We start from the raw sequence: 14,549 nt of genomic DNA on the forward strand, positions 1-14,549 counted from the left end.
ATTTCACAAGTCATTTTTTGTTTCTTCCTCTGGATACTTTCTCAAAATGGGTCAGAAGAAGCAGCAAAATGGCAGTAGCAAAGATGAAAGAAAACAAGAGATTTGGAAGAGGACTCTCCTAGCGTGCAGGCCAGGGCTGCTCCCTGGGAGGGACGACCATGCAGCAGATAGCTAATTTTCCTTCTTCTTTTCCAGGAGATTCTTTGAAGCCAAATGCAATGCCTGTGGGCCAACTCACTCATTACACCAAATTCCTTCAGTCCTGCAAGCACTGCAGCTAAGGGTGAACCTGGCCCAACATCTGGATTTGGGAGGCGGAGGGGGAGGAGAGCAGGATCACCAACCCTCCAGAGAGGAAATACATCAACATTAACACCAAGGGTGAATGAGGGTCCCCATGTGCAAGTGGAATGACAGCAACTGGGGAAAACACATTTGAAATTAATGACTATTACTCTTGTACAACCACCCCAACTTACTATTTCTGCAGGTCTAGATTTAGAAATGCTTTATATAGGATATAAATTATGGATACTGTTTACTCAGCACCAGGTAAAGATCTCAAATGCTGCAGAAACTGACATATCAGAAATCTGTAAATTCATATGTGATTCAGGTATCCACCACCTGTATAGTTTCCTAAATACTTCAAATCAGTGTTTTGAATGCAGATCATTGCTGTTCAATTTCAACACTAGTCTGTAAACTACATACACTATTTTGCTTAAAGCACACTAAATCTCTGATTTCACTCAAAGCATCCAGAATAATTTTAGTACTATTAATCATATGGAACTGTTTACAGACAACATGCTGAGACAATGAGTGCATAAGATCAGGAATAAAGATTATTCTAGCTCAGTTATCATCCAATTATAATTCTCTTCATACAAGCCATTAAGCAACAGGTTAGGATACTCTCAGAAACCTCTATTAAAACAGTACAGACAGTTCAAAATAAATGCATCGTTTAACATCTAGAATAGTTGAAATACCAACTTGAAACAGAGAGCATAAGTATTTGCCTGTAGGGTTCAGACAGTTTAATTCTGTTTTATTATAAAAACACCCGTGCTTTTGCTTTGAAGCAAGATACTGTTTTTAAACACTGATCTCCTTGCCCAAGGGAAGAGGATGGGGGGACAGCACCAGGTACCTGCTCATGGGTCTCCAGCTCCCTGCGTTGCAGCTTCTTCTCTGCAGCCCGTGCCAGACTGTGGTAACTTTCCACTTCATTTTGTAAGGCCTGAAACAATACCAAAGGATGCAGAACACACGTGAGAAACATGGGATGGCAGAAAAACTTGTAGGTAATGTCTTTCAAAGATTAAGAAAACAGTGCGGTATCAGTACAGCTCTTCAGCTGCTACTGCTTCCAGCCATATGTGATAGCTGCTGAGATGTGACAGACCCAGTCTGGCTACCCTTATTGAATAAAGCTATTCTGCACAAGTAGGACCACTGAACAGGAGTACTGAAATCTTGGTAGTTCTATGTCATTATAGGCTACAAGTACTCATACTAAAAATGCAATAAATACCTTGAAAGGGAAATGGAAATGTTGCAATTGCAAATGCCTGAGTTTTGTTATCATCTTATTTGTACAACCCAGGCTTCCTAGGAACAATTTTGCAGTGTACCAATAACTTTTCCTTTAAGCCAGAAGAATAATCCTCTCTCTGGAAAACCATGTCTGGAATTTGCAGTGAAAATGTATTCCATATTATTGAAACGGGATGTTTGTGGGATGAGAGGCTCCCCTCCCGCTCATAGTAAAGTTGAGCATGTGATCTACAAATGAAGTATAAATGGCAATAAATAAAAGGAATATTATGATCATGTCACTTTACCACAACTATCCAGTCTTTATTTAGTTCAGAAATAATCACTTCTAAAACCAAGCTCATAAAATGCACTGACAAATTTATTTTGTCATTATTGTTCTTCTTATATATTTATTTTTATTACGGCAGGCCCTCAGAGCCTTGATCTTTTTGTTATACCCTTAACAAAAGAACAGTCATGCCCCAAGGAACTGATAGTCTATGTTATTTCTAACAGATAGACACCAAACAAACAATACAAAGTTTCAAAGATTTTTTTTTTTCAAGTTTCCTAGTCATTGTTCATGTTTGAATACACACTTAACATTTACTTACACATTTACTAAAAGCTTAGCTCTGTTGTCAGCGTGAATAAAGGCATTGTTAACTGCAAGTGCTGACTCGAAGCAAAGTGCACAATGTGGATGTTAGATTGACATCGACACAGAGGCGGCTGTGGCAGCAGAAAGGGAGTATTTTGAGTTATCTTTTGTATGCCAGGAAACCAGGGCACTGCTACCCATCAGCTGGAAAGCGTGGTGCGGGGCAGGACGGGACCTGGGAAGGGACTCGCGCTGGAGATATGTTATGAATGATGTTGAAGGTGCCTCCAGTGTTGCCTTTTGAAAAGCTGAGCTGCACTGAGACTTTCTGCAGAGCACCCTCGAAAGGAGCCCAGTGAGCCCATGAACTCAGCGCACTTCACAGAACACGCAATACTGTTAGCATTTGCTTCCTCCAAGAAGAATACCCATACATAAACCAGGATCATTAAAAGTACTCACAGTGCAAAGTTTTAACAGAGAAAAACCCCTTTGCTCTTTTCCACAGCACTGAAATACTGTACTCTCAAATAATTTACAGGATAAAATTGCTATTGAGATAAGATAAGAGGACTACTTATGATAGATCTTGCACATTGTTTTGAAGTGATGCCAGGCATTAACTTTAAAGTCTTATAGCTATAAGACTATTACATGTTCTCATGCCAAAAAATGTAACCAGACCCAAACATGAACTTCAAATCTGCCCAGGGACTTTCATGCTATCACTGCTTCTGAGAAATGTTGAAATCCAGGCTTTGAATATGTAACCAGTCTTCAATAGTCAACAACTCTTGAAGCACTAGGAATTTGCATTAATATAATGAAATATATGTGAGAATTGTAGGCTTTTTGTTTTCTATTTGTACATCTAATTTTGTAAAGCTCAAACAAGCATGCTTTGATTTAAAACCTAAAACGATCAGGTCATGCAATGTAGGAATGTAACACAGATCAGGGATGTTCCATGTATCACAGAGAACCCCAAAGACCCAACTAATTTGACAAAAGTCCTGCCATAACTCCAGACATAATGAGTACTGGATGACTCTCAGGAACATTCAGAGAGCACGTTTTGGATGAACTGCAACGTGTGACCTGTCTTCTCCTGCTGTTTCCACATGATCAGTCCAAATACCTTGGCATGGTGAAAAATAAGGAGGGAGGAAACCTCACTACACATCAGTCGTCCTACTCGGACTCTCAACTTGTGCTCAAAGGCAAGTTTCGCTACTTCACAGGACTTGGAAGATGATCAAGAGGTAGCACATATATGTACGAATGCCTATGTGTGTATGCATGTACAAATTCGTCTCAGAGAACAGATGTATGTCATGCTCCACCACACAAACCTGTAAGTACTGAATACAAAACAATGTCTCCATTTTACTTTCCTTATTTATAACAGAAAAACGTATATTCCAGAGCATAAAATGAGAGGTTCCTTTCAATCTGGTTTGCCAGCATGGAATGCACGTTTTTTGTTTCATTATGAGAGCAATGATTTTAACAAGTACAATTTAGAAATAAGCTACTTTTACTGCAGCATGTAAGTGCAGCAAACTATCAAGTCCATTCACTGATCGTCCAAACCAGAATACACTGAATGAGTTTACAGACTTTTCCAATCACATCCTAACTGGCTGTTGGTAGATTTTGTATTGGGATGGCAGAAAAAAAGATTAACTCCCCTGATCACTCATGGATCCCTCTCACTTGACCATTTTTGGCCTGTTGCTGTGTGCATACCAGCTCTCCTACCGGTCACTTTGTAGAATCTAGTTTTGTGTATAAAGGATGTTCCATGAGTAATTAATGTTCATTTGGGTATTTCAGCTTTCCTGTGAGTACAAGGACAAAAGAGTAAAAGATCAGGACTTGACCAAATCCACGCCGAAAGAAAAAGTAACATCAAAATCTCATGGTTGCTGCAGATTCCTGCATACGATTAGCTCTGAAAATAGTAAGTAGAAATAAGCAAGTTTGTTGTCCATGATTTTAACTTCCTAGGAGGAATCACGAGGAATGTCATGAATAAAGAGCTCTTCTGAAGATCGCACCGAAATTTCTCTCTACTGTCAAAAAGCTTCATATGCAGTGGTCAGAGCCTGAGCACTGATAGCTGCTTCCGAAACTATCCGCTACCCTCAAATCTTTTTCTGTATCTAACAGAGCAGCTTTTGTCACATAGAATACTCTAAAAGCAGCAGATGACTTATCCCAGGTACACGCAGCACATGCCTTTTGTAAAATTAATGGGTTTGGTTTTGTTTAGAAATGCAGTTTTTATTTTACAGCTTCAAAGTGTCAGATTTTGCCCAAAGAAAACCGAATTTCTCTTTAAGAGCTGTAGAGATGAAGAAAAAGGCCTTAAAAATATAAAAAAACCAGGACAGTTTTTCAGTGGTGGAAGCTTTTTTCCCTTGAACGGAAAACAAAGCCTAACTGCTTTAGTTAAATTTTTCCAGGTACAGATTTAATCCCCGTCCCTTGGCTTTGCTGAGCTGACTTGCATCACTGTTATAGAGACAGTATTTTTCAGTTAAACTGGCTTCCAAATGCCATGTAAACATGTTTGCTGCTGAATGTCTACACCATACCTGACCTTGGAAGTGCTTTGTGTTGGCCCGAGAACAAAGAAATGAAATGTTTTGCTTTCCAGCCCAGATATCCTACACTTTGAAAAGCACTTAAAAATGTAAATGAGATAATAAGCTCGACTGCAACAATGTGGGTGAATTACAGCCATATAAAAGGAACATTCAGTTCATTTATTTATAAAAAAGGAAAGGATCCTAAAATAAATTCATATTGTAAATGGTTTGGTCGCATACAACAGTGAGAGGCAAGAGAAGGACGGGAAGAGAAAAGTAATGGCTTTGAGAATACACCACTGAAATATGGTCAGATTTTGGGACCTCAAGTGGAGCTGGTGGATGAGCCCATCACTGTCACCATGATACAGGAAACGTTTGGGTACCGGCTGATATGAAAGGAGAAAGGAACATCCGAACCACATTTCTGGGTAGGCACTTCTTTTTTTCCTATTATAGTGTGGATTGATTATCACCAGCAAAATGCTGAATGAAGTTTATTTCAGTCCCAACTCTGCTCATGGTAACTCGGAGAATTCTCGGAGACAAGAGAGCTGCACATGGGGAGCTAGCGCGGGGTTCGGCCTGGGCGGCTCGCAGAGAGGATGGGCTGATGCACGAGACCAGAGGAATTCAGCCTGACTCGTGGGTGCCAGACTGAGGCTGCAAAAGAGGGGTTTTTAAAAACAAAACCTCTTGTAAAGCATATAGTTTTGAGAAGGAACCACAGAGACACAAAGGTACGATGCCAGCATCACGCGTTCCTTTTTCAAGGCAGGAATAAGTTTTTGGCATTAGTTACAGGGCTCTAATCTAAATCAACTAAAAGCTGGTAGGGAAAAGAGTTCTAGGAATCACATGAGCAAGCATGATATGGGAATGTATGAAGGATTTATTCTTTAATATATGAAAACTGACTTGATTATCCTTCAACCACAGAGTATTTTAAAAAAGTAGTGTTGGATTTCCTGAAGTAAACTGAATTTCTGGGAGAACTGCATAAACAGAAATCATTATTATTTTTCATGGATGATTACTATGGAAATACTGTATTTACAAAGGTGGGACGTTCTGCTTCTTCAACCTGAAATAATTTCCTACTTTTGGTGTGTTCCTGAGAGCAGCTGGGCCTTGATTCCTGCTCCCATCAGACCAATGGCAAGTTTGAGATCACAATGATTTGTCTCCCAAATACCAAGCATTTGATAAATAAGTGACAATTAGAAAGAGAGGAAAATCATCTAAAAAATGTTAAATACTAATGTATTTTCAAACAAAAAGTGTCAGCAGGGAAGTCACTGCTCATCCTGATCAAATTATGCCAGATAATGGCAGTCTTTTTTGATACACATATGTAATTCTTACTAGCTGTACCAGAATACAGCTGGTATTCTGTATCAAGAAAAGACCTCAGTATTTATGACCAGTGCAGAGCAATACTATAACTAAAGGTAGTAATAGTTGGCACTTTTCATCTTCAAAGAATTTTTCAAACGTTACCAAATTAATATAATTAGTTAATGAAAGATGCAATAATAAAAGCCACCATAATTACCTAGTGTAGTTTTAATTATCTCCTTGCTAATGCCCACAGAAGGCGGCTTCCACTTCACATCCTCAAAACATGTGCCAACAATAATTCTGAATACAGGCCCCTCTTTAAATGTCTTCTAAATTCAAATTACATCCATTGATGTGTTTTCTCTCTCCGGTCATGAGAAGAAAACCCAGCTCTGGAACTTTAAAGAAAATCCATGCAGATGGTAACAAAAATTAAAGCTCATTTTGTTCCACGAATATATGTGGAGATGCTTTAAAATTTTGCCATGAAAATGCTCAATCCTGAGTACTTTTATCTCTCCAAGAAGCTGGAAGTATGGGCTATCTGGGCAAAAACTTTATACCATGTGGTCTCACAGTTTAGAGTCAAATGCAACTCTGTTCAAAGAAAGAAGGCCAAGCATCCCATCAAAATGAACCCCTGAATCTTAAAAGTAATCGTTATTTTTACTAAAATATTTTATGGACACAAGTACATGTGTCTGGGTTTACCATTCCTATAAATAAATTGGGAAAACATATCTAGGAAGATCACCGACGTAATGCCATGAGTCAGAGCAAAACAAGTGTCTTTTTAGAAAGTGAAATACTGATGTTTGAGCCAAATTGTTGAGGCATCCTCAATGCTTTTTGGGTTTCACAGAGCTTTAGTCCACTGTCACTGCTCCAACCCTCGGACACTGCTTGTTCTCTGCGCACATTCCAGCACACAACTGTTTGAAAATCTTTGTAGTCCAGTTGTCTCTTGTTTTTGGTGGAAAGCAAAGGAAATCTTATGGTTTTAACCTAATACATATGTTTGCTGCTCACATATGGCAAAATTCCTTTCTGGTGGGAACTTTTTCGCTGCTGTTGCAACACACTATATATCCAAGAAGTCTCCTTTGATGTTGAACTATTGCTCCACTACTCATTATGCTACTGATTCAATATGAAAGGCAAAATTTCTGTGGCTTTTGTTAAAACAATAGCTTTGTTTTTGCAAACAAAGTTTTCCACAACCTATAGACAGGGGCCAACACTACTGCAGCTGAAAAGAAAATCTATTCTTTTATACTGAACATAGTTACAGCGTTTAATAACACTAATTATTCTTCCATCCTATAGGTAACATTACAATTACTATTATGACTGTACAGAGAATTTATGCTTTATTGCTCTTCAGGAACAGAAATTAAACCACCTTAAGTGATACTTTACATCTCTAACACTTCCCTTCCACTGACCTCCTAGCCTTTTACAATCAGTTCAACTTCATTACCTAGGTGAAGTTGCTAACAACTACATATGGGGAAAAGAGAAGTCCTGCAAAGACCAATCTGCACAGTGTCCTACTATGCAATGACAGAACAGCAAATCTGGGAATTTTCATGTCTAATATATAATTTTGACCACTAAATACTGTTTCACAAAGAGTGAAAATGAATTACAACACAGAATGAAAATGATGCAAATGGTAATACCTTTTTAAATGAACCCCTAAAAGAGCTAGTTGCCCATGTTCTCCTATCGTTACGAAGCAAAAAGGTTTCTTTGCTCAGGAATTAGATAAAAGAGCTAATTTCCAAAGGCACAGAATTCATCCGCTCCCACATGGAATAAGGTGAACTCCCTTATATTGGGCACATTTGGAAGTCTGGCCCACTTTGCTGACATTTCAAAATGGGAGCGCAGATCACACAAAACCACCACCATGCGAGTCAAGCAGCTCCTTTTTGCACCGTCCTGTATTGCTTCTGAGATTTGCCAGTAGGAGCTGCCATTGTGGAAGTATAACAAATTCTTCCCTTGAGGGACTGTGGGAAGAAAGAAAGGGGTTCGGGAAGGAAGGGAATAATTTGAGTCTAAGAACAAAATCAAGTCTCTCTAGTAGTGGTGAAAAGATGTAAAGTAGGTCACTTACCATAAAAGAAACGTATATGCAAACATTTTCCCAGCGTGGTAGGCTCTAATGCTATACTATTTTCATTTTTCACAATTCAGAGGCAAGAAACTGACAGTATATTATATACTTTGGCTCTTGAGTGCATCATCAGCATTAGTTCCTGAGCAGTCCCTTAATGCTTTTACTCAGGCTTCATCTGGGTGAGCGTCTTTTGGAGATTTCCTGAGCGCTGGTGGGGTTGTCAACACGTATAGTTTTTCCTGCTTTGTTTCTGTAAAATGTTGGTGTGTTTTCAGCATTTTCTGTAAGTATCTAGTTGAGCTGACTGACGTTTTAGCAGCATTTTTCTGCACAGCCTTTAAGCATATATCCCTAAAACCTTGATAGCACCAGCAGAGCTATTCATAGGCTTAAAATTAGGCACGGGCCTAGGCATTTTGCTGAGTCAGCAGCTTCACTGCACGACACCGTAAACTCCATTCTTTTGAAACATAAAGGATGTCATAAGGCAGAGCAAGTCCTGCAAAGATAAAAATTCAAAGAAAATAGCAGTAGGAATTGTAAAGTCAGGCACTTTTTTCAAGGGGAGCCAAGGAAGGAATTGTTTTCGCTTTGTTTTTAGTGGCTCAGGTGGTAGGAGAGGGGGAGGGAGGCAAGGTTCAAAGAGCAGTAATAAACTTGCTTTCATCTGCTTTTCTCAATGAACCACAAAACCCAACAAGCAGTTGCCATGTGCAAACATTGCTTTGTCTATTAGCAGGACATTTTAGCGTTGTTGCGATGAAGTCATTCGGAAAGCTTGTCAGCTCGGAAGATTTACTGTATTATTTACCTGGAGTATCTTGTTAGTATGCTTTAAAACTGGCTTTTCCTTTTTTCCTGCACGAGTTTCATGGTCAAGAGCAAGGGCAGAGGTTGCCCAAAGGAGAAAACTGCTGAACTGTTTCCTCCTTTCACTCTCGGAGGTGTAGACAGAAACACCAACGGCTCACATACACCAGATAAAACGAGTCTTTTAAACCTAAAGATACCCTGACATCTTAAGCATACACTTATGAAGGAAAAGTTCAAAACTCCATTTTAAACCACTTATGAGAGGATTTACCAAGATTCTGCCTAATGTTCAGCTGACGCATTGTCAAAAACATTTATCAGGAGCCTTTTGAAGTTTCTTAGCTCCCCCCTAGTTATTAAAACTTGAACTGCAGTTTGTTATCAGCCTCAGAGCACACACAAAATACATCAGGTATTTTTTAAGTCAACCCTTCAGTCTGATTTTGAGGCTCTTACACAAAGTAAAACATTCCCAATCAGGTTAATGTCTGACAGATAACGCTGAACAGGCGTAGCTGCTGCACCTGATGGATCCATGCGACTATTTTCATTTCCTAATTTGCTTTTTATTAAACACTTTGCAATCAAAGGGAACAGCACGGCGTCTGCCATCCTCCAAGCAGGTTTCCTGTGAAGACCTGATGTTGGCTTCAACATTTTCAGACAACTTCTTGAATTTTTGATGCTACACCGTAAGAATATCTAAACCGTCACGTCAATGGATGTGCTGTGCTAGTGAAAACCTGCTATTGTGAATACAAATTAAGTAGTAAAACATCTGGTTTTGCTGCTCACTCTATTCTATACCAACAGCTCTGCAAAAACAAACATCCAGGGCTCGAGCAGAATTTCCTGCAATGACTTAGAGAATGCCTGACTCATGATAAAGCGTATTTATCAATCACTCGCGGAACAAGGCAGTCTTCTCACCGCCCGGGGCTTCATTCCCAACTAAGTTTATCACTAAACTGCCACTTTAAGTGGGTGTTCGGAAACTTTACACCTGGAGACAGAGCAGAGGTTCCAGTAGACCCCTGGTGCTCTACAAATGTCTCCTTAAAATGCATTCCTCGTCACAGATGCATGAAGACTTGGAAATATAAAGATTTCTAACAGGCTTTACAAGGCATCTTATTTTGCTATGCTCTTTTAAAAGCAAATATGAAAGGCTCAGATATTCCTAATCAATAGGCTAATCTGATTCCCAGAAAGAACAAAAGGAAAGCTATTTATTTTGTGCAATGAACTAGCAGACTGCCCAATATTTCTGGAATTCTCCTGTTACATAAAAGAACACACATTCTTTTACACATATGCACACAAAAAGAATACTAGTAATGTCTTTATACCTTTCAAAGTAACCTTAATCATCAATATTAACTCACAAGGGAAACCACTGCTTTTTGAACTGAACAAGAGCGAGCTTGACTCTACAGTGCCTGCACACTCAGTACATGTGAGATGTGAGAGAAGCAAAGAAATATCTTCTAAAGTTATGTCTGCAAGCCAAAAATGGGATGATTCTCGACACAAGAGGATGCTTACTTGGAAACTTAGAAATCCCTTCATTCAAAGTCTTTAATGACCTCCAACCCAATTGCATTTGCAAGAGACATGACAATGCTATTGCTCCTATGTGAAAGCATGTGTGAAAACTGAGCATTTTTGAAGCTTGATTCTTTGTTTTAATCATGTTGAGATGAAGCTCATTTACTTAAGAAGACAAAATGAAACAGACCGTCCTCTGCAGCTGGTCAAACAGATTAGGAAACTCTAATCTCACTAGCCTGAGGAAAACCAAAACTGTTTTTCAAGTATCTATTTTATAGAGCATTGGCTTTATACTTTTTAAAAGACGCATTAACATAACTGATGAGAACATCCCAGAATGTTTCTGATCTAGTTAATCATATGATGTTATGACAGACACCATGTCCCAGAAGACAGAGACAGATGGACTCCAGTTTGACCCAGCACAGCTACTTCTATTCTCCTTGAGCCAAACCAAACCAAGCTTTGGAGTTCATCTTCTACAGGACATTCAGTCTTTTGAATGACCAGTGTCAAATCTGGATATCCACAATACATTTCTGTCACCATCCAAAATGCTCTGAACAGGAAAAATAATACAAGAGGTGTCTTCTGGTTTCAGCAATGCTTGGTGAGAATGTTTCTGCACAGGTAGAAAATGCTACAAGAGCCTGACTGGCTGAGGAGCTCTTGATCAGTGCTAAGTGAACGACTGCCAAACCTGCTTGGCACATCTAAAAGGAAGGCAGGCTCTTTTCATTTTCTCTCATGTTTTTTTATATGTAAGTAGTTCCAAATATTCTTATATGAATGACATTTTTAAAATGCAAGAGGATTAAAAATAACAGAAAACAGATCGAGTTCTGAAGCACCACCCGTTTCTCATTTGTGCAGCTACATCTGAACGTCTCTCATTAGACCTGCGCAGCACAGAGCAGAGCTTTCCAGCTACTTACGCACACTCCAAAACTTCTCCTTATCACAAAACAAGTCATAAACTGCAGGAAAAACAATCTATGGTGTAGGTGAAAGAACTAAGGATTCCAACATTGTTAAAGTTGCATAAATCTCAATCTAGCTTCAGGATCTGATAAGGCAGCTCAAATAAACTTGTCCTCTGCAGAGGCAGGTTTCGCAAACAGCAAGTTCAGAGAGGAGAAGGGACAGCAGCCTTCTCACATACACCACGGAGGCTGGATTATTAAAGGCAGGTGCTAGCAAATGAGTCCACAGCAATGCCAAACTCGACTTGCAAATGCACATTTCCATATGATTCAGGATGGAGGGGAGACCTGGTAGAGGACAGCCAAAAGGAAAAAGCAGCATTTAACACTTAAGGCATGTATAAATGTTAACAGGGACAGCAAAGACCTCACTGTATCCTTTGCCCATCAACTGTGCTGGTTTTGACTGGGATAGAGTTAATTTTTTTCACAGTAGCTGGTGTGGGGCTGTGTTTTGGATTTGTGCTGGAAACAGTGCTGATAACACAGGGATGTTTTCATTATTGCTGAGCAGCGCTTACACAGAGTAAAGGATTTTCTGCTCCGCACCCCACCAGAGAGGAGGCTGGGGGCACACAAGGGGTTGGAAGGGGACACAGCCAGGATAGCTGAGCCCAGGGATATTCCACACCATATGATGTCATGCTTGGCATACAAAGCTGAGAGAAGAGGAAGGAAAGGTGTTCAAAGTGATGGTGTTTGTCTTCCCAAGTCACTGCCACACGTGATGGAGCTCTGCTTGCCTGGGGATGGCTGAACACCTGCCTGCCAATGGGAAGTGGTGGATGAATTCCCTGTTTTGCTTTGCTCATCCGCAAGGCTTTTGCTTTCTCTATTAAACTGTCTTTATCTCGACCCACACGTTTTTCTCACTGTTACCCCTCTGATTCTCTCCCCTATTGCACCGGGGAGTAAGTGAGTGGCTGTGTGGGGCTCAGCTACTGGCTGGAGTTACACCAAGACACCATCACTTCACATTTTCCTATGTCCTCCTCACTTTTCAGATTGACACAAACATAAGTAGAAGTGATGTGTTATTCCGGCAGGAGGAAGAAAACAAGACATCAAGTATTAGGTGCTCATTGGAGCTTAGAACACAACTGTGGTCAAAGGTTTTTTGAGGTATGCAGACAATTAAAATCCACTGATAACGATTCAAACTGTTACACAGCCTTCAGTAATCACTGTTTTACCTTGCCAAATTACAACTGCAAAACTGCAAAGGATACGAATGATATTAGCATTAGGGACAAAAATATAAGGAATTAAAATATAGGCATATTGAGAAAAGCAATGCTTTTTTCCTGAAGCCAGAGAGAGCCAATATACATCTTAGATATCTCCTGCAAGCAGCCTGCAGAGTTCTGGCTTGGTCCCATTGTGCAGGTGTTCCTGCAGGTATCTAACCTTTGGTAGCCTCAATATTTATTTATGCAGTTTCATTCTGCCACTCCCCAGCTCCTCAGGAAGCAAACAAACTCACTTTTCATGTTTAGTTTTCTCTGGTTTGTACTTTCACCCTCTCTTACATAATAAACTTGGATGAGCAGCAGCGTGGAGAGCGCCCGGGGCTCCCAGCGCGGGTGCGATGGATCGGGCACTCGCCAGCGGGCACCATCCTCTTCCCATGGCTCCTCCGGGTTAGATCCTGCTGGTAAGGGTGGATGATGGGTGAGAAGGGAGTCACACTGGCAAGGAATAAAAAGGCCAAGCTGGACCATGGTGCCACACACGGGTAGCCCTGGCAGTCCCAGGGCAGTTGCGTGGACAATACAAAGAAAAGTGTTACAGCTCTTCCTACTGAACCACTTTTCAGCGGGTCTCGCACAGAGCTAGTGCAACCTTCTACTGGAGTTAAAATGCTGCACTCCTGAGACAGTGACTCTCAGGAGCCCGGATGAATTCTGGACTAGTGCTGCTGCCCAGTTGGCAAGAGCACAAACGCTGTGCTTTCCTAAACCACAGTGTATCTGGATGCAGCTCTGGTGCTGACATGTCCTAACTAATTATTTCCCAGGAAAACGGCCTGTTTTGTTTTCCCCTGATCTCTTTCTAGAAGAACTTGCATTCAATCATTTTTGTTTCACAAAGGATCTGATTTGTTTTCAAGACATGATTAAGTGATGCTCTCCTTCCTCCCCACACGGCAAGCATTAATCCTTTGTGATGGTCTAAACTTTAAGAGAGCAAACCCCAGAGCAAAACTGAGCTGTGACTTCACCACAGGTCTCAAAAAGGGAAGTGAATGGTGCACTGCATGTTTTGTCTTCTAAGGCCAACATGGACAGGTTTGAAACCCATGATCTCATGTCATGCTGGGCCAGGAAAATGGCATATTCAGGGCATAGGTTTCCAGCATAAAAATACTCATGGGGTGATCTGATGTGACTCTATTCACCTGCCAACAGGCCTGGCAGAAAAATAAACAGGTTCTGGAGATGAGCTGCTGCTGGAGGCAAAGCAGGAGCCATTAAAAGAGCTGCCCTGACCTGCGAGGAACTGGCCTTTTTGCTTTGAACTTCAGCAGATCTTAATGAATTCTTCATAATTGGCAATCTGGGGTTTTCACTCAGGATATACTTCTCTTCAGGTGCCAAATCCAGGAGAAATATTTAACATTAGAAGTGCAAATTTTGGGTCTCCTGGTTGGCTGGCCAAGCTGGTGAAGGCAGTTCTAACAGGCACCTTCACCACACTGCAGATAACTGTGTTGTATCAGAGATTAGATTCATCCATGAACATGCATCAGTGCTGAAGGATTTGGTTTCATAATTATTAACATATTGACTTAAGTGAAGTTATTGACTTCAGTACTGTGAAAGCTTGAACTAAAAATAAGCAGAGACAGCTTTAGTAACAGAAGAAGTTAAAAAGTGGTTGTGTCAGAGGAGTAAGGTTTTTGTTGTGCTTGACTAATCTCTGCTTTACTGCTCTTCCAGTCCTCTGTTATCTGGCACTTTTGAAGGGGATGCTGCCAAGAAGTTCATTTGGAGTCC

The 14,549-nt window shown here is 40.5% G+C and overlaps 1 protein-coding gene across 1 annotated transcript in view; it reads right to left on the reverse strand.

The window, feature by feature from the left end:
- LOC104406531 (centrosomal protein of 112 kDa-like) overlaps positions 1-14,549 on the reverse strand; it is a gene marked incomplete at both ends in the record, with an annotated part of 43,564 nt that overhangs the window by 14,925 nt on the left and 14,090 nt on the right. Inside the window, one exon of the mRNA XM_010015532.1 lies at positions 1,157-1,246. Within this exon, the coding sequence (XP_010013834.1) occupies positions 1,157-1,246 (90 nt within the window). The remainder of the gene's footprint in view (positions 1-1,156; positions 1,247-14,549) is intronic.

This window comes from Nestor notabilis, unplaced genomic scaffold (assembly GCF_000696875.1).
Source record: "Nestor notabilis isolate BGI_N333 unplaced genomic scaffold, ASM69687v1 scaffold12625, whole genome shotgun sequence".
Lineage (NCBI taxonomy): Eukaryota > Metazoa > Chordata > Aves > Psittaciformes > Psittacidae > Nestor > Nestor notabilis.